Here is a 25948-nt window from a genome sequence, read left to right as displayed (position 1 = left end):
TTTGGTTTTATCTTTGTTTATAGGGTTATTTCCCTTATTACTTTATTATTATAGTATGTAGGTCAGAATAATTTGAATGATCAAATCATACACTCATAAAAAAAATCCCCAAATGTTTTTTTGAAGCTATGCCAAATAAAATTCAATAAACAGTTCCTTAAAGACATTTTTGTTGTTATGTGAAAAACTTTTTAATATCTAAAGAACATTTTTGTCCAATTTTGTCCAATGGAAAGGTTTTTTGGATGTTCCCATGCCAATGTCAATGTATATCATGATTACCTGAGTTATCAATATTACCCAATATATATTCGCAAGCAAAGTAACTCTAGCTCTGTTCCATATTCAGCTTCAGCATTCATATCTGTACATTTTGTCCAATATAAACCCTTTTAAAGGTGATTTAGATTGCACAATGAGTATTGGTGTGGTCATTAGGTCTTTTTCAGAGTGTTCCCGACATGCCTGCGAGGGCCATAACACTTTATCGGCAGGAGCAAACGCAACATCAAAGCTCAAAACATGTTGTCCATCACTCAAGGTATGGGATGGATGTGTTTAAACTCAGTTTGATCAGCCGAGCATACGGATAGCCTTGGCGTGAGCTTTGCTCAGAGGCTTTAGCTGGCCTGAAGAACGGCTTCGCTTATGCTAATGCCGCTTTCTTTGTTGCTTCATAAGACATCTAAAGGTCAAGTGACCTGAATGGATACTCAGATGGCTGATTTGAACCCACAGTAAGGCGTAATGATTAGCAACGCTTGTGTGCGCTGTAAACAGATTAAAGGTTACGTCATGCGTCACTCGTGAGAAAGGAGAAACTGTTGCTTCGCAGTACGGTAGGAAAATACGATGTGAAGCATGGCATTCAAGCTTCTCAGCTGTCGAGAAAGAAAATGGTTTGTATTCAGTGCACATTTTGGGTGAAGAGAAATTCAGATTTGGTTTCCTTCAGGTTAATAAGCATGAATAAATCAGCTTTTACCACATTATAGGGACTGATTCTTTTGCTGTAATTAATTTGGCCCTCAAGATTTTGAAATAATTTGGTATATGGATCCAGACAGCATACTTGGCAGATTAATGACCATTTAATCACGTAATATGCAATTATTTGCATATATTTATTTATTTATTGTTGAAGAGACATTGTAAAAAGTGATTAGTTGACTTAACTTAAAAAAGGGTTTTTTCAAAAAAAAAAAAAAAAACACGTCTTAATTTTTTTAAGTTATATGCAGAACTGGAAAAAATAAGTTATGCGAACTTGACAATTCCACATAACTTAATTTTTTCAACTACGCATGAAGTTTATGTACTTATTTTTATGTACTTACTTTTTTTAAGTTGTCAACTGATCACGATTTACAGTGCAAGATTAAAGCTTTGCTGGCGCTGTTGAATGAAACATGCTGCATTTGTTTAGCATTTCCTGTTAGCATCTGTTCACATGAGCTTATTAGAGTTGTTTAAGAACTGTAACACGCTTTCATATGTTAGTCAACACATCAAAATAAGTGTTCTTTAAAGCGCAACAAAATATTATTATAACATAATTTGATTTCAAATGTGCTTAATATACACTTAAAATTACTAGACATTTGACCTTCCAAAATGTACTTTTTTGAAAACTCATGAAAATGTACTAGCATTAAAGCTACACTGTGTGATTTTTACCCCCATCTAGCGGTGAAAAGGTATATGACAATCCAGTGAATATTAGTTGCTATTCCTCTCAATTCCGATTTCATTTTAACTCCTACGGTGGCCTATGTAGTCTAAGATTAACATGGCTTCCAGTTCGACCTCGTCAATGAGTGTTAAATCAAACGTAAACGCGAAAGGCGTAGCTTGAATTAACGGGTATGTCCCTCTTTGGCTAATGTACTTTCAAGATGGAGGGGCAACATGGCGACCGACATTAAAACTCCTTACCCGTATCTATTTTCAATGGCATATTATACACTCACGAGAATACTTTATTACTTAAACGAAGTAAATATACATTAATGAGCACATATATTTTTGAAAGAACTAAGTGTTTTTAGCTAAGAATAAACTAAAAGAGTTACACAGTGTAGCTTTAAGTACACTTAAGTGGAATTGTATTCAGTACGTATTATATTGTCTGCCAGTTATTAGACACTACAAGTTCACAATCAATACAATTAATTGGACTTTTTTTACAAGGATTAATTTGGTACTAACCTTAAAAATTATGAAAGTGATGTTGGAAATACTGTTTAAAAAAGGTCAGACATTTTTGCAAGCGAAAAGGCTCTGTTGGGTTTATAATATTTTGAATATATAATACATTGCATTTAATACATTTATACTATTAACCACCATATAGTAAATCCCAAAATACTGTATACTACTATTATAAATCAATAATCCATCCTTCAATGCTGTAAGTAAAATGATGGTCACCTGCTGTCACAAAATGCAAACATGACTCAAATGCTGTTCTAATGTGTTTGTCAGGAAATCAAGCTCTCAGGAAGTGAAGAAGAAGCAGGTCCAGGCCACTGAGGCTATGGCGGAACCAGCCTACACAGTGCCAGCCTTCAGGGAGAGGTAAGATTTTACTGGCTCCTGCATCCATTACAGTTCAGAAGGCTATTTAAAGACAGTGTAAACCAGAAGCCCGCATCCATATTAACAAATGATAGTGTCACTTTACTCTTAAGACTAAACCTGTACAGTATGGAATGTCATTTTTTGTGTGTGCGCAGGGCTCCCGAGGGCATGCAGGAGTATCAGAGAATGGCAGCTCACTTTGGAAGAGATTTGGGTCATCTGCAGCAGGAGCTGAACAGAATGAAAGTTGCCACGCATGAGCAAGTGAAAAATATCGAAATTTCTAGAGAGGTGATCATCTTCTTAAATCTCTCGGAAGAATATCTCTACAAAATGCCTTTAAATGGCAAAAATGAAAATGCTCATGCCGTTCCAAACCTCTTGTGGAACACAAAAGAAGATATTTTTAACAATGTTCTCCATACAATGAACGTCAACAAAAGCAGAACCTTTGACTCTTTACTCCGTTCTTTCTGTATTTTATCAGGTGAAAGGAATGTCTTTGAGGAAGGATGTTCCTGTTGAGGTTCCCAAAGCACCAGACTTCCTGGTCAGTCTGAGATCTCACACTGTGTGGGAGAAGACCCCCGTCAAGCTGTTCTGCACTGTGTCCGGCCAACCCAACCCTATTGTTAAATGGTTTGGATTTCCGTTTTAAATTCCGAAACCGTAATCTGTTTTTGATAATGATTAGATGACTGAAACTTAAAGTCCCCCTGTAGTCGATAATTGTACTATCCCTTAAAACTCATCTTTGATCGCCAAAATTACATATTTAAATGTTTTTTTCCTTGAAAATAGCTTGAATGGAACACTACACCCTTGCCTCATTTAGCATACTTGGTACTGTGAATATGCAAATTAGCCCCGCCTCCACTCACTCACACCAGCTCAGAGATCCACTCGTTGACGATCGCACATGATGTGATTGGTTAAGGCAGTTTGTGATGTCAGAAACACCAGCGTGTTTTTGAGACTGTCTTTGGTGGTGTTAATTATGAATTTGCACATGGTTTGTCTTAAAGCATATTAAAAACACCACATAGACATATAACATGTAACATTAAAACCTTAATTTTCACTACCGGGGGACTTTAAACAACATAAACTGTTTGTAATATTATTTGAATATTCTTAGCAAAAAAACAACAACAAAAAAACAATGAAATGAAGACATTTGTTTGTAAATTGTTTGTAAAACCAAGCTTAATGAGGTCCATTATCCGTTTACTGTTACTGTACTTTGGCTCTCTCTTAAAATTGAGTGCAACTGAACTTTATTTCTCTGTATTGGCAGGTATAGGAATGATGTTGCCATTGAACCCTTGAGTGCTCCTGGAAAGTACAAAATTGAGAACAAATATGGGGTTCACAGTCTGATTATTAGCAGGTATGACCTCACACACCCTCAGTTTACAAGTAGGCCTCTAATAGTTTCCTTTTTCTATTTTAAACGAACTTATAGTTACAAAATAAGCAACATAAGTTGATCTTTTTTTACACATACTAATAGTTACTCGTCCTTTATCTTTTGGGACGAGTACCCATCTTTTGATTTCTTTCTTCCATGGAACACAAAACAAGATATTGAGAAGAATGTCCAAGCTGCTCTCTTCCATACAATGAAAGTGAATGGTGACCTGCAGGGCTTGACTCATTTTCCACAGAATAGATACACGATACTAGCTGTGCTTTCTCGCGCTCTCATCTCTCTGACAGCGAGTTGACACACAAACCCGCCTCGCCTCTCTCACTCATTTCATTTGCTATGAATATTGTTAGTGTTACACCACGGTTTGAGTTTTGGAGGGGGATTCGGAGCTGCTTCTTGGACTTAAACAGTCCAACACACAGAAAATAATGTCAAAATGCCGGTCTTGGAGAGTATTCACGTAAACACAGATATGTTTTCACTGAACGTAAACAGTACAATGGATTCATGTGTCTTGTCTTAAAGTGACTGCAGCCTAATATACCTGCTGCCAGATAATAAGGTAATATAAAAAATTATGAGAGCATTAAAAAAAAATCTATATAGCAGTTTTTCTCCAAGGTATTGATGTCAAAATTGTGGCCAGTGAAATTGTGATAGCTAGTAACTTTGGAGAACCACAAGCCACAGTGGCTGGTGGGCAAAAATGGTGGCTTGTGGGCATTGCATGTAATTTCGTATATATGTAATTATACTGTAAATGACTGTCAAATGCGGGTATTTTCAAGAAAAAACTATGAATGTCCTTGTAATTTAATGGTGAAAACAGTAAAAGTACAGAAGGTGTTGATTACCATGTGCTAACTTGTTAGGGCCATTGTGTTGGCCCTATGCTAACATTAAGCAAATACCTTCCCAGAAGTCCCTACTTTCCTATAATGTCACAATATATATTTTAATTCTCTCTCTCTCAAAAAAAAAAAAAAAAAAGGGGGGGGTTTTCATACATTTAATGGAATTTTTTTTTACAGGGCAAATAATGACCATGTCCATGGCTGTGAAGCTAAATTTTCAAGCCAACATTGTCACTTTCTAAGAACTCAAATTTCATTATTTCACTTTCACAAAGCTATCATATAGCTTAAAGGGATACTCCACTTTTTTTGGAAATAGACTTATTTTACCATTCCCCCAGAATTAAACAGTTGAGTTTTACCGTTTTCGAATCCGTTCAGCCGATTTTCAGATATTTAGAAGAATATCAGTAACCAGACAGTTTCTGGTCTCATTGACTTCCATAGTAGGAAAAAAATATACTATGGAAGTCAATGAGACCAGAAACTATCTGATATTCTTCTAAATATAAAAAAAAAATCATCTGAATGCATTCGAAAACGGTAAAACACAAATGTTTAACTCGGGGGGAGTGGTAAAATGAGCCTATTTCCAAAAAAAAGTGGAGTATCCCTTTAATGTAGCCTACAAGCAATATGATCTACTTTTATAATGTTTTTTTTTTTCATTGTTGAAAATTGACTTTGTTGGAGCCCCATTCACTTTCACTGTATGGAAGAGCGCAACTCACCCCTCCCTGTTTGTAACGCCCTGGGAAAGTGAATGAAGTGCTTTTAAAAGTGACACTTTCCTATTTAGTCCCAGTGAGGTTCATCTTGAAGAAGTCTCAGCTGTCGGTTCTGCTCAACTTAGCTATGCGTCATTTGATCCTGAAACGCCTGACGCCAGTGAAGACTCAGAGCCGCCCACCTCTCAGAGATCGCAGGTCATCGCAGTGGCCACTGTTTGATCTAACCAGACACTCGTTCATTCTCAAAAAAAGCTTGTTGCATATTTTACTACAACTCTCAGAGAGAAACAACAAATGCAAATACATAAGAAAATGTCCTTAGTTAGGGCACACATGCCCAATGCATTGCAAAGGAAAAGGAGTGGCTCTAAAATAGTCCACAGGGACTGAAGGTCACATTTCGGTGCTCTGATGATCACACTCCTTCAAGGAGAGCACAGCATGTCTGAGACCAACTCACGGCTGTGAGATCATGTTCTGGATGAATAAGTCTCTCCACTCGTACCAAATAGTTCATGAAATATGTGTGAGGAACACATAGAACACTTTTTACACCCTGTTAACTTGCCATACAACCAACAGCAGATCTTAAAGCAAACTTTTTGTCTCACCATTTAAATACTTTTCTTGTCCCAGTTTAATATGCGTAGACAATTGTCATACATTCGTAAAACGATTTAGCCAAAAAAGGTCTAAAAACTATGGCTTTGTAGCACTTGTAACACTAAAAAATCTGTTTTTTAACATTCTGACCAACCTACAGTAGCATAGCAACAGTGGCTCAACCAATGGCGTGAGTTGGGGGCGTGGCTATCTGATTCACCAATGGCAGAGAGGGGGGTGTTCAAGGAAACCTTTTTGAACACAGTCAAACTTTCCAACAAGAAATTACACACTTGACCTTTAAATGATCTAACAAGTCACTTTACAAAAATGGAATACTATTTATGAGTTTATGTGTGTTCATGTTGTTGTTGATTCAATTGCTTGTTCCTTAAAGGGTTAGTTCACCTAAAAAAAAATCTGTCGTCATTTCCTCGCTCTTATGTCATTACAAAATTTGACATAAAATGGACGTACCATATGGCCACTATAAACTACATTTTGGTTGGAAAACTCATGTTCAGTTTGTTGATTGGTATTGTGAAATCGTGTTGTTTTATTGCAGATGTGCAGTTATTGATTCTGGAGTGTACAGTGCCGTTGCAACCAATCCACAGGGAAAGGCCACCTCCAAGGCTACTGTCTGTGTCAGGAGTGAGTGTCTCTTCTTTTATCCTAATATCTTTTCTCATTCTCTTTTGGTAAATGGTCTTTTAATGATCTACCTCACTTGTTTTTCCATGTAGGGCCACAAGGGGGAGGAGAGCTCTCCCATCTGCCGGGACAAGGTAAGATGGAGCTTGTGTTTGGCTGATGCCCAGGTCTGAAGGACCTTGAGATCATGAGCCATAAATATCTGTTCTGTTCCAAGTGCTAAGTCTTGATAAGACATGGAAACAATGTCACATTTTTTTCCCATGGTTCATTTGTGCTTGTAAACAGAAGGCAGTGTGGTAAACACATCCTAGAGTTGTCAATAAACAAAAAAGTACATATATATTAAGTATGCACAGAACAATTTTCCCTTGTTATGTGAAATTTGATATGAAATGTAATAAATATGAAATAGTGAAATGTGAAAACAGTTCTATAACACAGATGGAGGGATTTACCTCTTGGGGATTTAAGAAAATAAAGTATGGTTGATAAATAAATATAGAAAATTATTTTTTATTAAAATTAATTAAATAATTAATTACATTTTAATTTAAATTAATAGTTAAAATCAATTTAACTTTCAAATATTTAAAAGTCATGGAAATCCCATTAATATTTCGGTAACACTTTACAATACGGGTGCACTTATAAGCATTAATTCATGCTTAACTAATGCACAGATAATACTGAATTAATGTGTTACTAATGATTATTTAAGCTATTCATTAATGATTACCACATTAGGAACTAATTAAGAGTATGTAAGGTTAATGTATTAGTTCATACATGAATTGTTATTAATTAAATATGTAATTGTGGATTAATTCCATAATAACTCATTTTTTTAACTAATGGTGTCAATGAATATGTTAATTACCAGAATGAGCCAAAGCCTTGTATTTCAACTTCCAGATAATATGACAGGTACACTAATATGCATTAATACATGATTAATTACTTCATTGTTCATGTGCGAATTACTACAATTACTAAATGACTAGTTAATAATGATGTGCCCCAACAAGTAAAGTCATAACATAATGATACCTTTGCAAATCGTTATCTAATGATTAATTCAAGCAGACAACTTGAAGTTGAAGTGACTAATTTGACTAATTTGTGGTAATTAACACACTATTAGTTTATAAAATATGTTATTAAGGAATTAATACACAATGGCACGTTGAATTAATAGAAATTCGTGTATTACTTAATCTATTAATCATATAGACTCTTTAGTAGTTGCTGATGCAGTAATCATTAATTAATGGTTTAGTTCTTCATGAGTTATACATTAACTCATGATTATCTGTGCATTAGTTAAGCATGAATTAATGCATATTAGTGCACCCGTATTGTAAAGTGTAGGCTAAGAATTGATAACAGTGAGTGTAATCTCTATAATTTTTATAAATCCTTATCCAATTACCATGAAAAAAAAACCATTCATGCAAATTCATCAAAATGGGTTGGAATAAGTAAATACATAAATAAATATGAGGATTATCTAAACGATTTATATTACGCTAAAACATTTGCAACATTCAATTCAATTCACATGTATTTGTATAGTACTTTTCACAATATATTGTTTCAAAGCAGATTTACAGAAATGGTGTCTACATTACAGTTTAGAGTGATCTGTTATCAGAGGTGACTGACTGTGTCCAAGTTATGTATCTCAGAAATGTACATATACTGTACAAATCACAACATAAGCTAATGATGTATTCATTCAAGGCAGAAACAATGAGAACATTGAAGAAATAATATGTTAATAAATATGTTTTGCAAAAGCCTTTAATGTGGTTTGGTTTAAGGAGCATAACTGATCAACTGGGGGTCTTGGGTTGTGTTTCCCATAGTTCCTCTGCTCAGCGGCATTCATCCCAGTAAGCTTGAGGTGACCCTGCTGGACTCTTTTGGAGTGACGTTTGGTACCGAGGGAGAGTCTGTTAGTCTGGTGGCCAACATGGTGGTGGTGCCGGACCTGCCAAACCTGCCACCTGAGGCCATGTGGTACAGAGATGGTGAGATGCTGCATTTCTCAGTTTAGAACCACTGAAAAAGTTTAAGCAGATTCTAAAACTTAACATATGTGTGTAGATACTTTGCTAACGGCATCCAGGTGGGCTGAGATGTCTATTGGTGGTGGAGTCGCCAAGCTCACTCTTCCTCACCTGAACAAGGATGACGAGGGTCTTTACACCCTCCGCATCTGGACCAAGGATGGAACCACAGAACACAGCGCTTACCTTTTTGTTAAAGGTAAAAAAATAAGTGATAAGTACAGAGCCCCTAATGGGAAAAATATGAGATAGGAGAAACACGTTTTCAAGCAAACACAAAAGTTTCTTGGGTAAGGAGCCACTAGAGAAACATGATGATGGGAAAGAAAATAGAAGATGGAAGAAAAAAGTATTATTTCAATGCTTTGCGTTCGCTCGCAAAAGTCTCCCATTTCCCCAAGAAGCTTTAAGTTCCCTCGCAAAACTTTTACGATCCCCTATGAAACTTTGCGTGCGCTCGCAAAGAACCCTCAGGGAAACACAAAACATTTGCTAGAGAACGCAAAAGCAATTACATATGATTTTTCCTATCATGTTCCTTTAGGGACTCCGTACATGGACATACTGTACATGGACGTACATACAAATAATATGAGATGTAAGGAAAATGATCACGTTCCCCCAAGAACCTTTGTGATTGCTTGCAAAACGTTTGTGTTCCCCTGAGGGAGTGAATGCAAAGTTTCTTGAGAGACTGAAAAAGTTCTGGTGATGGAAATAAATTGAGTTTGGACAAAAAATGGCAAATGCAAAGCTTTTCGAGTCTACACAAACGTTTTGTGAGCAAACGCAAAGGCATTGAAATATAATTTGTCCTATTGTCTCAATTGTCCTCTACCATGTCCACTTAGGTGTTCCATGGAGGTATTACGTTTAGTGTAACACATAAATGAAAAAGAGATTCATAAATGTTTTGATATTTTATAAATGTGTGAATGTATTTGTTTCACAGATGCCACTCCCACAGTGGCCGGGGCCCCAGGAGCCCCCATGGATGTTACCGTCTCTGATGCCAATGCGGATTACGTCCTGGTCTCCTGGAAACCTCCAAACACCACCCATGAGGCTCCCATCACTGGATACTTTGTAGACAGGTAAACATAGATTTAATTTTAATGTATAAATAATTCAAATGCATTCAATAATTTAAAGGTGCATTGCGCAACATTTCAAGTTAAAAATACCTGTTTTTCTAACCCATACATGCTTAAACAATTGCCTGATGGGCTGAATGAGCCCGTCTCTGATCACTGCGGTTGCCTCTATAATCTTGTACAGTAAAATAAATAAGAGGGATTCGGGACTGGGCGTGACGTAATGCGCGTTCACGCTCACCTGGCAATCTCTGGCAGGTTTGTGTATTCACCGCCATTCTCTGTATCAGCGAAGACATCTTGAGCGAAAAAACTTTAGTCAACTTTCCACAAAAGTAGAATATGGATTCAAAGAGACCCGCTTCCAAACCCCAACGTAAACTCCACATAAGACAAAGAAAATAAAACTTTTGTCTAGTGCCAGGCGTCGGAATAAGACGAGAGTCAACATCGGGAAGCTTTCAACAAACGGAGAGATCTCCGGTCTCCTCTAGGGCTCAAACGGGATCCTATACAAAGTAATAACTTATATTGTTCATGAACGTGTTCCCATAATAATAGATCATAAGTGGATACAGTAAGCACATAAAACAGTTCAACATGGAGATAGATGGAAACAAAAACCGAAATTTTCTACTACCCCCGTTTCCCCCTTACACATAAGTGTGTAATACTCAAAATGCCTTTCCTCTCATATATTTAAAATGACTTGCAGATTTATAACTTTATTACCTCTGAAGACATTATGACTGTAGTCTGTAACAAAAGATGTGTGCGGCTGATGCTCCTTTGGTTATGAACAGCTTGTGCAAGCGTGCGTGTGGTCCATGCGTGTGGTGCATAGGGTTGGGTATCGTTTGAATTTGAACGATTCTGATTCCGATTCCGATTCCTTGTTTCGATTCCGGTTCCTAACGATTCTCGATTTCGATTCTTTTAAGAGGCAGGGTCAAAAAAGTTTAGCTAACCTTGCTAACCAACGGTCTTTCTGAAGGAAATACTCCTTCTGTCACAAATACTTGTCACAAATTTTGCATTTTGCCGAGATTTCGTTAATTTTTAGAAAAGTGAAGCCACACTTTGGACCGCCGACGTAAGCTACTCATGTTCGACTCGCGCGGTTATGCCAACACTTCCGGTAGACGCTTCTTCGTTGGTGTTGTCCAGCGGTTTCTAAACTCCCTCGGCGGACTGTGAATATCGAAACTAGGAATTGAAATTTTAACTTTTGAACGATTCCGGGAAAAAAGAAAAGTTAGTCCCGGTTCCAATCGATACTCGATTCTCGATACCCAACCCTAGTGGTGCACACCTCTGGTTGCAGTTTCCCTTGTCGCCAGAGGGGGCGTAGTTCTGCAAAAACTCAGAGACTTGCGGAATGCACCTTCATTTGAAAATAATTTCAATTATTTAAACAAAAACTAATTTATTTTTTAATAACTCAAATTAAATAAAAAATATAATTCAAAAAATACAACTTTACATTGTTGTTATTTACATTAATAATAAATTCATAATTATTTTTGTATACTAAAAAAAATCTTGTGTGGTCATTTTTCTTGTTGTCTTGGCAGACGCAAGTCAGGAACTAAAGACTGGGTCCAGTGCAATGACTCCCCTGTGAAAGTGTGTAAGCTGCCCGTCCACGGCCTGACCGAGGGAGTTTCCTATCACTTCAGAGTTAGGGCTGTGAACAAAGATGGCATCAGTCTGCCTTCTAGGATGTCCTGTGGAGTGACCGCTGCAGAAGTGGAGAGTGATGTGGAAGGTAGGACTAGAAACTATCAGCATATAACAATATCTTGTGCTGAAACAGGACCAATAGCCCACACACGTTAAGAGTTGATACTGAATGGGAGCAAAGGCTGCTCCTTCCTTCCTACTGTACATGCTCAGTTAGGTTCTCAGATTCAAGTGCCTTTAATAATGCATTTCTATATTGTGCACAACTGTTAGTCATAGTATGTATTTGGTATCGTTTGAAATGCATTCGGTAAGTTCGCTATAAAATATATCTCACATATATATATATATATATATATATTTATATATATATATATGTATAAGTGTGTGTTTAATGTGTTCAAATGGAATCACCCAAGCTGATGGGAAAATGAATGTTTATGTATTGACACAGTGATTAAAATCGAAGGGAAATATGACATTGCAATTCGACAGGAGGAGCTACAAGGAGGTACTTTCGATTTCAGGTTTCACTGAGCCATTAATATCATCTCTCTCCATCCACCTATACTGCATGCTGTCTTGGTCAAAGTATCTTACAACTTAACACTCATTTCATTCATTCATACCATGTAGTAATTATTGAAACCGAAAGGGGTAAACATGAAGCTTTAATCTCTTTTTTTTTAAGATAGACAATTCTTACGTATACATATACATGCAATTGGTGTCAATAGGACATTAGGATAAAGAAAAAGGTATGACACTTTTTTCATCTATTTGAGTAAATGGTCCTAAATATTTTTTTTTTTTTAAACAAAGATATTACATGTAATCTCTCAATTAATATGAGGTTATATAAACTGCAAATATAATAAAATAATATAATTAGAAAATAAATAGTAAAATGCTGTTTTTAGATGAAGTACAGCATGATTTCCTAAAGGTATTTAATTTTAGCTACCCAGACCTCTCTGGCAAAAAGTAATTAATAAATACTTGGCAATAATAATAATTTATGATAATAATAGTTGCATATTAAGTGTGAACTTCTTAACCAGCTAACCAGTAAAAATGCTGATTTACCATCATCACCGCATTTAACCCCAAACATGTTTTCTCAGTTTGACTTTAACCAGCAAATAAACGAGTGAAATAATCCGCTAAATGAATTTCATCATTCTGAATTAAATTAATCCAATTAATTAAAGGTCAACGTATTAAACAATTTGTTTTTACTGCAGTGCGGTCAATCAAAATTTTTAATTTACAAGGATATGACACACTGAATTTTTGGCTAAAATATATTTTCTTTCTCTTACAATGCTCAAAATATTCACATAATATATTCACAGAATATTCTGAGGAAATTTCAATTATGTCTTTCAGTTCTTTCTCTACAGTAGCCTACTATGTTTGTCAGCATACAAGTCCTAATAATTTATTTAGTTATTTTGCCAAAAATTCATGTTGTCTCAACACATTAGCACTAAGTCCAGTGTTGGGGAAAGTTACTTTTAAAAGTAATGCGTTACAATATTGTGTTACTCCCTAAAAAAGTAACTAATTGCATTAGTTACTTTTAGGGAAAGTAATCTGTTACATAATATTTGCGATACTTTTACCTAAATTCACAGAGGTTAACAAATGGCAAAACAAAGTAACTTGCGTTACTTATTTGAAAAGTAACTATTTTGTTGTAAAAAAAAAATAAGTAATCAGATTACATAACTCTAAGTTACTTGTTATGCTTCACCCCCAACACTGGCTACTAACACACTGTGAATAAGAGTGTAGTAGATGATGTTTCAAAATAAAATCTAAATAAACATCTGATTTATTCCTGTTTAGTGTATGTTACAATACCAGATCCACCCACCAATGTGCATGCTACAGAAATTAACAAAACATATATCGTTCTGAGCTGGACACCACCTAGCCCTCGCGGACGGGCACCTGTGTGTTACCTCATTGAGAAGGTGTGACTTTTTTTCTTGCATAATGTTAAATAATGTACATTTGTAAATAATGTAAAATAAACATAATTCCACATTTAAAACAGTTATTAGTCAAGAAAATAACCTGTAATATTGTTAAGTATTTATACATGAAGATGAATTGCACAGAGTCATCATATTTTGTAAATAGATTGTTTATCCCATAATTCCTGGGTTTGTAAGGGGAAACTGTCCTCATAATGGTCATCTATGACTCTCCACGGCTTAGTGTGAAGGTGACAGTCACATCTGGCAGAGAGTCAACACTGCGGTCCAGTTACGATCCCCCCGTTACCCAGTTTTCGATATGGAGGACAAGAAATCTTACCGTTTCCGCATAATCACTATCAACAAGTATGGCTCAAGTGAGCCGTCAGAGCCCACAGCACCCATCAAAAAGGTGGACCCTTATGGTAAGAAGGCTCTAACTTTCAGACCTGCTGTTGTAGTTGTCTAACTGTGCGATGCCAAAATAAGCTGTTTGAAAGATGTTCAGTGCAAAGAATTCTACATATGTTGCTTGTGTAACTACTTCCATGCTGTATTTTGCAGGTGTTGTTCTGAACATTGGTATGTATGTTTATACTTTCACAGCCTTCTGCTTTGCGACAAGGAAATCACTTCTTCTCGTTGAAAGTCTCAAATAATATGATCTGAAATGCATCGCTGTCTCCTCCACTTTGTTGTTGTTGTTTGGCTCACATTTGCTGTTTCGGTTCCACTTCCACATCCGTCCACCATAACATGTTCACTTTCAGCACTGCAGAGTTCACTTCCTATTAAATCTGTGGCAAAATCGTATGACGAATCTGATTTTTAAAATAGTGTGTTTGGTTTGTGCAGGTGTTCCCTCTGCCCCGGGACAGGTGATTGCTTCCAGAAACACCAAAACGTCTGCTTTTGTGCAGTGGGAGGCCCCAAAACATACCAACAACCTGATGGGTTACTATGTAGATGCCTCTGTGATCGGCTCCAAGGCCTGGTTCCCTTGTAACCACAGACCTTATAAACATAACAGGTAAAAAAATATACACAAAAATGTACAGATTTAGTTCAACTTTGTCACAAAAAAGTTGTTTCTGAATGTAGGTTTACATTGGGCCTGTCTGTCTGGACTTACATTTGTCAGGTTTGTGGTCCACGGTTTGATCCCAGGAGATACTTACGTGTTCCGTGTGCAAGCCGTGAATGCTTACGGATTGAGTGAAGAATCACAGGAATCTGCTCCCCTCTTCATTGATGCTGCACTTTGTAAGTACACAACTGACATCTTTGTAATGGCTTTATAAAAAATAGTAATAAAAGGAATGGAAAGTTAGTATGAGACAACTAATTAACCAAAATCGTGACTATTTTAATTTTTGAGGGATTCATTGTTGACTTAAATAATTTAATAATACTTTTTTTTTCCACTGGCCAGAATACAACAGTGATCTTGTGGTTTATACTGACATCTAGTGGCGTGAATGTATTATCATGCAAAAAAAGTTTCAGTTGCAGATGCGAAAATATGCAAACGTATCCAACAACAGTGGACATATAGTATAACATTGAAGGTGTATATAATTCTAAGCATTATATATATATATATATATATATATATATATATATATATATATATATATATATATATATATAAGGGCTGTGCAAAAATTTATTGCGATTAATTGCATCCAAAATAAAAGTCTGTGTTTACATAATATATTTGTGTGTGCTGTATATAATTATTTTGTATAAATACACACGCATGTATATATTTAAGAAAATGTGTTATTCATATATAAAATATTTATATTTATATAATATAGATTATATATATATATATATATACAGTATATATATACATACAGAATTTAAGCGCAAATAATTCTTAAATATATACATGCATGCATAGGTATTTATATATACAAAATAATTATATACAGCACACACAAATATATTATGTAAACACAGACTTTTATTTTGGAATCGCAATTAATTTTGCACAGCCCTTATATATATATATATATATATATATATATATATATATATATATATATATATATATATATATATATATATATATACTGTATATAGTCAAACTGTTTTTAAATGGAAAAAGGATAGCACAGGTAGAGTTCTGGAAAACATCTGCAGTGTAAATACATCTGATAAACATCTTAGAAAGAGTAGTTTCTTCTAAATGTCTTCATGAAATCTAAAAGGAGATGTCTCAGAGACATATTGCAGATGAGCAAACACTCTAAAAATACATCTTGCTGACAAAAAATAGAGGTCTCTAAAATGTTTGTGTGCTATCAGGGTAACTTTGTGCATTGAGTGCACTATTGTTTGATTTTTGAAACCTGAAACCATGCAATGGGTGGACATGTAAAATTGCTTAAAAACACATTTAAATAAAGTGTTTTAGCCATAAAAAACTGTGTTATCTTATACAGCAGGTGCAGTGGATTATGGTATGTATAATGTGATATATTTCATTTCTATAGTAATTTAACACATCCACTCCTGATATTTACCCACTAGCCTAATAAAATCAGCTCTTCTTTTACTCAGTATGCAGTAAAGTCATTGACATACACAATAGAGGCACAGTCACAGTCTAGCCTGTTTGTGAATTTATGTATGCTAACCATAACCAATCACTCTAACAATAATATCACAGTATCTAAGTGATTATGCTATCACAGTAAATGATTTTAATCACTACACTTGATCATTATTTGATCCACGGCCCCAGTCCCTTATGCTATATGTGATCCTCGGGACCTTTATTCGTCTCGCTGAATGATTTTCTCTATGTCCCACATAATCAGCTACTCCTTCCGCCCCATACGGCATCAGTCTGCTGAACTGTAATGGATCCTCCATGACCCTGGCCTGGAAACGCCCCAAACACACGGGCGGCTCTAAGATCACGTCTTACTACCTGGACAAGCGCGAGGCAGAATTGGTTGCATGGAAGGAGGTTAGCCCGAGTCCGGCTGTCCACAGGATCTTCACGGTACGCTTTACATGAATATATTTCTTGTGTATTTAAACTACTTTGAATATGAAAATAATATTTACTGATGGATTAAAAATGTACTCTAAATGTATACTTTTGGTGTGTGTTTCCTGGATTTTCCTGGATTTCACAGGTGGAGAATCTGACCAGTGGCGTTTTCTATGAGTTCAAGGTTCAGGCTGTTAACTTGGCCGGAGTCGGCCTGCCATCTGAGCCCAGCAAAGCTTTTGCTTGTGTAGCCTGGACGATGGCTGAGCCTGGTCAGTACCCCGTTTACTCCACTACACTATTGTCTCAACATCAACACTGTTATTGAACTAAAATAAATCAAAATTGAACTGACTCTTCAGTTGTCTAAATTCTTCTCTTTGTCATCAGGCCCAGCATATGACATCAGTTTCTGGGAGGTGCGGGATAGCTCCATTCTTGTGCAGTGGAGGGCCCCTGTGTACAGTGGAGAGGGTCCCATCACTGGATACTTTGTGGACATGGCTAAAAAGGGCTCATCAGATTTTGTCACTGTGAATGCTGAGCCAGTGGGGCATTGTTACCTGAAGGTATGAAACAAAACGGTAACACTTTACAATACGGGTGCACTAATGTGCATTAATTCATCCTTAACTAAATCACAGATAATCATGAGTTAATGTATAACTAATGAAGAACTAAACCATTAATTGATGATTACTGCATCAGCAATTAATAAAGAGTCAATATGATTAATAGATTAAGTAATACATGAATTGCTATTAATTCAATGTGTCATTCTGTATTAATTCCTTAATAACATATTTTCTTAACTAATAGTGTAAATTAATGTGTTAATTACCACAATTAGTCAAAGCTATGCACTTCAACTTCCAGTTGTCTGCTTTAATTAATCATTAGCTAATGATTTGCAAAGGTATCATTATGCTATGACTTTACTTGATGAGGCACATCATTATTAACTAGTCATTTAGTAATTGTAGTAATTCGCACATGAACAATGAAGTAATTAATCATGTATTAATGCATATTAGTGTACCTGTCATATTATCTGGAAGTTGAAATACAAGGCTTTGGCTCATTCTGGTAATTAACATATTAATTAACGCTATTAGTTAAAAAAATGAGTTATTATGGAATTAATCCACAATTACATATTTAATTAATAACAATTCATGTATGAACTAATACATTAACCTTACAGACTCTTAATTAGTTCCTAATGTGGTAATCATTAATGAATAGCTTAAATAATCATTAGCTACACATTAATTCAGTATTATCTGTGCATTAGTTAAGCATAAATTAATGCTTATTAGTGCACACGTATTGTAAAGTGTTACCAACAAAACTAATTCTGTTACAAAATTCAAATAGTGAAGTGGCACAACACAGAGGCTAAAAACATAAAATAAATGTGATTCAAATGTTTATACTCTGATATGTAGGTGACTGGACTAGAGAGTGGAGCGTCATATGTGTTCAGAGTGCGGGCTGTGAACGATAAAGGTGTTGGAAAACCTTCAAATGTGTCTGATCCCGTATGTGCAAAAACACTGCCAGGTAACAACCATTCTTTAACATGTAATATATAGATAGATATCATTCCAAACCCATATTTGGGGGAAATATTTTTATAGTGCCAATAACTTTTGCTGGAAGTATCTGCTTTTTGTAATGTTCACACCGCAGGAACTGGGAATGATTTTAGTTATAGACCATTTTGCAAGATGTAAACAACACTGGTCCAGAAGCACTTCCTGTTTCAGTTTTTTAACACTACATAAAAGCTGGGATAAAATACAACCAACAGAACATATAAAACTGAATCAAAAATTTAAACAAACATCTTTAAGATTTTTTCTTTATGTGTGAAATAAAGAAAACAGTTACAAACTGAAACAGGAAGTGTTTCTGGACCAGTGTTGTTTACATCTTGCAAAATGGTCTGGTGGGACTAAATTAGTTTAAACTTCAGAGTAGGGTCAAACTCAGCACAATAGGAGCTACCAGTGATGTAAGTGTGCATTGATTGGCCTAATGAATGCCTTAGAAAAAAAACAGTACTCACCATTTTTAAAGGTGCTATATGCAACTTTTCTTCTAAAATGAATGAATCCTTTTTTTATTGCCTGTGTGTGAAGGGGTTGTAATCACACATTACAATGATCCACTTTTTGGGTTTTGCTATAGAGCATCACAGTCCCGCCCACAGCCCGAGAGAGCGTTGGTGCCTGAAGTAAATTTCCCATTCATTTCTCTCATTGACATTTTGTAAAATCCTTCTGCCCCATATATATCTGCGTCTCATTTGATGCTAAAGGGTGCCATGTGCGTTGGATGTCTATGCTTTGGCAAAAGACACATTGGGATGAGAACGGGCTCGAGTTTCCAGCATGTCGTGTGATGCTTTCTCCGATATGTTGAAAGTCTCAGTGTGGCCGTGTACCGTGAGGCTTGCTCCTGTGTTCGAGCACGGCCAAGAGCACGAGCGCTCTTGTAAAAATTGGTTGCAATCTGAAACATCACCGATAGAGGCCCCTAAAAAATACATATAACACCTTTAAAAAGCCATGTAAACACACAATTTATAAATACTCAACCCCACAAACATGAAAAATAGCGATAAATGGACCAACGGCGAATCCCGGGAACTTCTCAACCATTGACGTTGTAGAATGCCTCGCTTAAATGGCGTTGCTGTTTGCCAGTTTACGTAACTTCAGAGTTCCTACTGGTGGTGCAAATGCAACCAAGCATATGGCCCTAGGGGAACATTAGTTTTTGGGGACCCACTCTGGTGACTCGTTCCTATAACTACCCAGTCTGAAAGCCCCTTTTCTTTCTTGCGTTGAACTCAAAAGATGTTTAGCAGGATGTCCAAGCTGCTGTTTTCCATACAATTAGAGCGGATGAGAACCAGGGGCAACCTTTCACTTTCATTGCATGCCAAAAAGTGGATTATGATACGTTTACGTTGTTATTATTATTATTATTTTTTTCTTAAGGTACAAAGGAGATCTCATGTGGTGTGGATGAAGAGACTGGAGACATTTTCCTGAACTTTGAAGCTTGTGAAATTTCTGAAAGCTCTAAGTTCAATTGGTCAAAGTCCTACAAAGAAATCACCGAATCAAGCAGGGTCTCCATCACGTCCTCTGGAAGACAGTATGTCTGTTCTGTGTGAATTTGTCATTTTATTCAACCCAATCTCATGAGAATTTGTAGGTATTGAACAAGTTGGCAATTTCATACAATCTGACTCGTGTGATTTGAAGATAAAACGCTATCATGAAGGCGTTTCATGAAGGAGCTTAAGCGAATCATAGTGAGATTTTTCAAATCGAAAAATATAGGAATAGTCATGAGACTTTGTTGCATTTATTAACACAGCATCATAAAACAACGTGGTGTAAAAAGCTGCAACGTTTTCTGCTAAGGTCAAAGCTGACATTTGTAAACCCTGAGACGGAGGATCTGGGCATCTACTCTGTCTCGGTGACTGACACAGATGGAGTTTCATCCAGTTACTCCATCAATGAGGAAGGTCAGACATGATGATCTACTTATCTCCTTTATTTACTTATAAAGATGAAGTTTGATCAATATGATGCATGTTTTCTTTTACAGAGCTCAAAAACGTGCTTGATCTGAGCTACAACATCAGACATCCTAGTGAGTTGCCTGTGGATTGTTCATGGTCTGTGATTGCCATTTCATGAGGATTTTGATTATCTAAGAATGATTTGGTGTTTTTTCTCTTTTTTTTCCAGCTGTTCCACTGAAGACAGAGCTGAACTATGAGATTCTGGAGAAGGGTCATGTGCGTTTCTGGGTCCAGGCTCTGAAGTTGTCCTCCTCTGTCAACTACAGGTTCATCGTCAACGATAAAGCCATCACGAGTGCTGAGGTACAGCCAAACACTCCACTGCTTCAAAATCACACAGAAGACACATAACAGCAAATTACTTTTTTAATTTAAGGGACAAAATAGGCTATTATTATTGTTGTTGTTGTTTACAAAACATAATAAATGTATAAATACTAACTAAATTAGCCACAGTTTGTTATTATTATTATTATTGTTTGTTTCTAATTGTTATTATTTACAACATAATTAACATTTGCATTCAATAACATTTACAAATATTAAAAAATTACCCAGTTATTAATTGTTATTGTAGTTGTTTATAAATAATAATACATTTACAAATAATTAACAGAATTACCCAGTATTATTTATTATTATTTGTTTATTAATCTTGTTATTTAAAAATAATACTAATAAATTTACACATTTAGAAATAATCAATAGAATTACCCAGTTATCATTATCATCATTATTGTTTACTAATAAATGTACAAATATAAAACAAATTAGCCCTAGCTACTTATTGTTTATTATTATTTGTTGTTATTATTTACAAATAATAATATATTTACAAATAATAAATTTAAAAATAATAATAATGCATTTACACATTTACAAACAATTAACAAACTTACCCAGTTATTATTGTTATTATGGTTGATGTTGTTTACTAATAAATTTGCAAACAATTAACAAAATAACCTAGATATTTATTATTGTTGTTGTTGTTGTAGTTTACGAAAAAATAATACATTTACAATTAGTATCCAAATTAGCCACAGCAAGTTATTATTATTTATTATTACTATTATTAGTATTATTGTTATGTATTGTTTGTTTGTTGTTATTATTATCATTATTTACAAATACTTATATATTTACAAATAATTAACAATAATTACCAAAATACTAGTAGTATTTAAAATAATACTAATACATTTACACATTTACAAATAATCAATATAATTATTATTATCATTGTGGTTTACTAATAAATTTCAGATGTTAACACAGCCAGTTATTTTTTGCTTATTATTATTGTGATCTTTGTTATTGTTGTTGTTTACAGTTATTTATTATTGTTTTTGTTATTATTGTTGTTGTTGTTTTAGTCCCATTTGAAAAAAGTACATTTAAACAGATTTTACTGTGTGTTTAGGGGTGCAAAATCAGCCATGATGTATCCACTGGAACCATCCAGATGACTGTTGAGAACTTCACCAAAGCCAGTGAAGGCACTTACACCATTCAGATCCAGGATGGCAAGGCCAAAAGCCAAAGCTCACTGGTTCTTGTGGGAGACGGTAAGGACTGAACAGCATCCAGCCTCAGAGCAGTTATGGGATTTCTGTATAAAAATAAAAAAATAAAAAAAGCAAATGTTCTGTAAGCAAATGTTCTTGGTATGTTTTCATTTTAGCATTCAAAGCTGCTCTGAAAGAGGCTGAGTTCCAGAGAAAAGAGCACATCAGAAAACAAGGTTTGTGAAGCTACACAAACCCCCAAAATCTCAGTATTGTTTGTACTTTGTGGCCAGTTTTCACTTATTAATCCGTTACATTTTTCTGGTTCTCTCAGGCCCTCACTTCTCAGAATACCTGTCTTTCCATGTGACCGATGACTGCACAGTGATCCTTGTCTGCAAGGTAAATGCAACACAACAATTAAAAGAGACTGAAAAGTTGATATCAGAGTCTCAAATCATAATCCTTGTCATATTTTTACACTGTAGCTGGCCAATGTGAAGAAAGAGACGACATTTTCCTGGTTTAAAGAAGATGATGAAATAACTGTCGACGTTCCACCCAACCCAATGTCTGGATCTTGCTCCCTTCCAATCCCCATGGTATGATCACCAGCACTCCAGAGATCAAAGTTTATAAAACATTAACATAACAGTTTAGAGCTTCGTAAATCTAACTGTTCAGTTACAGTGGAAAAATATTTTGGTCCAATAGTTCTCTAGGAAAGACCAGGGAATTTACAAAGCTGTACTGAGCGATGACCGTGGAAAGGACACCTCTGTCTATGATATTTCTGGCAAAGGTATTTTTTTAATATATATATATATATAGTCTGAGTCTATTGTTCAAAGGTTAGGGGTCAATAAATTATCGAAGCATTTATACATGGCTTACTATTCAGCAACAATGCACTAAATTGATCAAAAGTGATGGTAAAGACATGTATAATGTGGGTCATAATGTTTTGGCTCATCAGTGTATATTGAAATAGAAAGTTTGGTTAAGTTAAGAAAAAAGTTGAATTAAATTGAGAAAGAAAGTTGAGTTAAGAAACCAGAATTCTTGGAACGGTATGTTGTGTGTGTATAAATAGGCACATTATGTTATATACAAATTATATTTAAACATTATTTGTCATGTTATTTGATTATTTTTTGTATTATTTTTTTGCCAGTGTTTGAGGATATCATCAATGCCCTCGCCAGTATTGCGGGTAAGTTGGACAATTTTATGAAAATGTAACATGAATTAATTTACTATTATTTTAACACATTGCAAGTACAGTATTATTATTGTATTGTGTTTCACGACAGGATCCTCTGCCTCTGAGTTGGTTCTTCAGTGCACACCAGAGGGTATCAGACTGCAGTGCTACATGAAGTACTACACAGAGGAGATGAAAACCAGCTGGTTTCATAGGTACATCCACATGAAACGAGACCATCCATCTGTTCAGAACTTCAGAATATACTAATCAAATGATGCTGAAATGATATTCATGACAATGTTGTGTTCGGTGGGTTATCGCCAGTTGAAGAGATTTTCTTTTGATGTTTTGGCTTTAGAGACAGTAAGATCTCCTCCTCAGAGAAGATGAGAATTGGAGGCACATCTGAGATGGCCTGGATGCAGATCTGTGAGCCCACAGATAAGGAAAAGGGCCATTATACCATTGAGATTCATGATGGGGAAAAAGCACACTCTCGTACCTTTGACCTTTCTGGACAAGGCAAGTGGAAACTATAGGCTCAGAATTTACATAAAAAATGCAATTCATACATACATTTATTGTCTATGATTGGGGCATAAAGTCTGGATAAAAATGACAGGGTAATTAAACTGATATGATAATTGGAAAGAAATCAGGACAGTTATGATAATGGGTAAAAAAAAAACAAGGACAAAATATTAAACGGTATTTCAAACTATGTTTAGAAACTTTTTTTCTTTATCATGGATTCTGCAATGTGTTACTTATTGTGTTTTCTTCCATTCTAACAGCATACACTGATGCCTATGCGGAATTCCAAAGACTGAAGTAAGATAATCGACATTGCTTAAATTCATTCTCTTTACAGACTCCTATGTTTTCCTATTGATGTTTTACTCTGATATTTTCTCCTCTTCTTTCATCAGAGCTGCTGCTTTTGCTGAGAAGAGTGAGTATTTCTGAACCAGTCACATTAATCCAGTATTCATGCATACTTGAACTCAGGCAGTAATGGAGCATAAAAGCTTTGAGCAATGAAAATAATCTCATTAAATTAGCTTAGGTATGTGTTCAGACCAGAGCCCATCTAACGGAGAGCCTTGGCACTTCCTATTAGCCCCGTTGTGTATCATCCTGGTTGCAGTTCCATTAGAATTCCACTGGAGGTGATCGCGGGCGAGAGCAGAATGAATGGGAGTCTATGGGGCTAAACGGCTAAAAGTGTCTCTTTCACCTGCTTGTCGTTAAAATAACATAGACTTTATTGTTGATTACGCAAGTTCAATATAGATTATAGGCCAAAAGTCGAATGAACGAGTACTTATGTCCTTTTGATTTATTACAGGTTAGGCTGTTGTTGGCCGGAACACGCTAGCATTCTGCTATTGTGTGACGTCATCACATTTTTGAACTGATTTTTAGAACAGATAAGTGAACTTAAAAATGCAATTTTCAGCTGAGTGTATTATCTTAGCCCTCCCTTTTGAATGCAACTTTCAAATTACTTGACAAAAAATTACATCTCGAGAAAAGTGGATTTCTGGGGGTGAAACCCCATTGACTCCCATTCATTCTGCACTCGACCGCGAGCGCCCCCGCATGGACAGAGACGAGTTACTGCAGCCAGTCCAGAACCCGGAAGTAACCAGCCAGTGCCAATTCTATTCAATTAGACATTCTCTGGTTCAGACCAAAATTTTCATACAAGTGGATGTAACCTGTTTATTATTAAATAGACATTATTCCAAAAAAAAAGGTTGGGAATAGTGTCCAAATGTGTTAAATGAACTATTTGCCCTCTGTAGACCGTGGTAGAGTGGTAGGTGGCCTGCCAGATGTTGTCACCATTATGGAGAAGAAGGTAGTATTTCCTTCACTTTTCCCATATTCCCTAGAACTACACTAGATATTTCTTTTTAATACATGCACAACTGTGTTTTCATATTTTATGGACTAATTCGTGCACAATATTTGTGACCTCTCACCTCTGCAGAGCTTGAGTCTCACTTGCACAGTGTGGGGTGACCCCAGCCCAGAGGTCACCTGGTTTAAGAATGAGCAGGAAGTTCTGTCTGACGACCGCTACAAGATCACCTTCGAGGGCGGCAAGTTTTCCAGCCTCACAATCAATAGTGTTTACGTGGAAGATTCTGGAAAGTACAGCATCAATGTGCGGAACAAGTACGGCGGTGAATTTGTGGAGATCACAGTAAGTGTCTACAAACAAGGCGATGAGATCCCTGAGCCCAAACTGGGACAGATGTCCAGGCCAGCCGCCACCCCCAAGCCAGCTACACCCGCTCCACAGTCCGCGAAGACCCCGACTCCTCAAACTCCTACGCCCTCCATAAAGTCCCCCACCCCTACTCCACCTCCCTCCGTGAAGTCTCCCACTCCAACTCCAGCTCCTAAATCACCCACCCCACCAAGGTCCATGAGATCCCCCACCCCGCCAAGATCCATGCGATCTCCCACCCCTACTAAGAAGTAACTAGTAAACTATGGCTTATAGAACCTGAAGATACGTCAAGATAGATAAAGTTAATTTTTAGTGTTTCAAATCAGCCGAAGATGATCGGTTTTAGTTTGCTGCAGAAGTCTACAAATCAGGATCTGTCACTGGTACAATTGCGAGATTAAAGATAATTGTAATAAGATATCTGAGGGAAGAGTCCTTTAAGATCAGCTTCAGACTCCAATGTACTAGTTCATCTCTGAAATTGAGACAATAGGAAAAATAGGAAGATTGTGTTTTATGTGTTGCTTTCGCAGCCAAAAGCTAATGAAGGTTAAATAAATTGCTGTTGGGCCAGTCAAAAATCATCACCAAGGCCACCGCTGTCTTATCTGTCTTTATTCTGTACCCTCCAGATGCTTTTTGGTGCCAATAAAAATCAGCCATCTCCTCTCTGGAGTGGATCTTCAGTA

At 36.1% G+C, this 25948-nt stretch overlaps 1 protein-coding gene and 1 non-coding gene across 3 annotated transcripts; one reads left to right on the top strand and one right to left on the bottom strand.

The window, feature by feature from the left end:
* Positions 1 to 446: 446 nt before the first annotated feature.
* myom2a (myomesin 2a) lies at positions 447 to 25942 on the top strand. 2 transcript variants are annotated; one of them, XM_089125148.1, is made up of 38 exons: positions 447 to 541; positions 2485 to 2577; positions 2736 to 2871; positions 3068 to 3219; positions 3878 to 3970; positions 6766 to 6854; positions 6947 to 6988; positions 8723 to 8887; positions 8964 to 9125; positions 9879 to 10020; positions 11595 to 11788; positions 12158 to 12214; positions 13555 to 13682; positions 13930 to 14113; positions 14253 to 14270; positions 14544 to 14718; positions 14830 to 14951; positions 16139 to 16156; positions 16517 to 16704; positions 16841 to 16967; positions 17086 to 17264; positions 18144 to 18258; positions 19704 to 19863; positions 20136 to 20242; positions 20326 to 20370; positions 20469 to 20605; positions 21726 to 21870; positions 21987 to 22046; positions 22145 to 22212; positions 22299 to 22412; positions 22525 to 22612; positions 22985 to 23023; positions 23124 to 23229; positions 23376 to 23539; positions 23812 to 23848; positions 23947 to 23969; positions 24826 to 24881; positions 25014 to 25942. In XM_089125148.1, exons 1-38 carry the CDS (start codon positions 462 to 464, stop codon positions 25509 to 25511), a joined length of 4506 nt encoding a protein of 1501 aa, XP_088981274.1. In that variant the 5' UTR covers positions 447 to 461; the 3' UTR covers positions 25512 to 25942. The 2 variants fall into 2 exon arrangements, with proteins under 2 accessions (XP_088981274.1, XP_088981275.1); XM_089125149.1 differs by lacking the exons at positions 14253 to 14270; positions 16139 to 16156.
* On the bottom strand, positions 5285 to 5392 carry LOC148970436 (small nucleolar RNA snoR97). Its single transcript, XR_016148727.1, has one exon. It is a non-coding gene; the product is annotated as a small nucleolar RNA snoR97 (small nucleolar RNA).
* Positions 25943 to 25948: the final 6 nt, after the last annotated feature.

The sequence above is a fragment of the Pimephales promelas genome, chromosome 21 (genome assembly GCF_988280905.1).
Source record: "Pimephales promelas chromosome 21, fPimPro1.hap1.1, whole genome shotgun sequence".
In the NCBI taxonomy this organism is placed as follows: Eukaryota; Metazoa; Chordata; class Actinopteri; order Cypriniformes; family Leuciscidae; genus Pimephales; species Pimephales promelas.
Note: the sequence above shows the minus strand (reverse complement) of the source record. Positions and strands in the feature narration are given on the sequence as shown.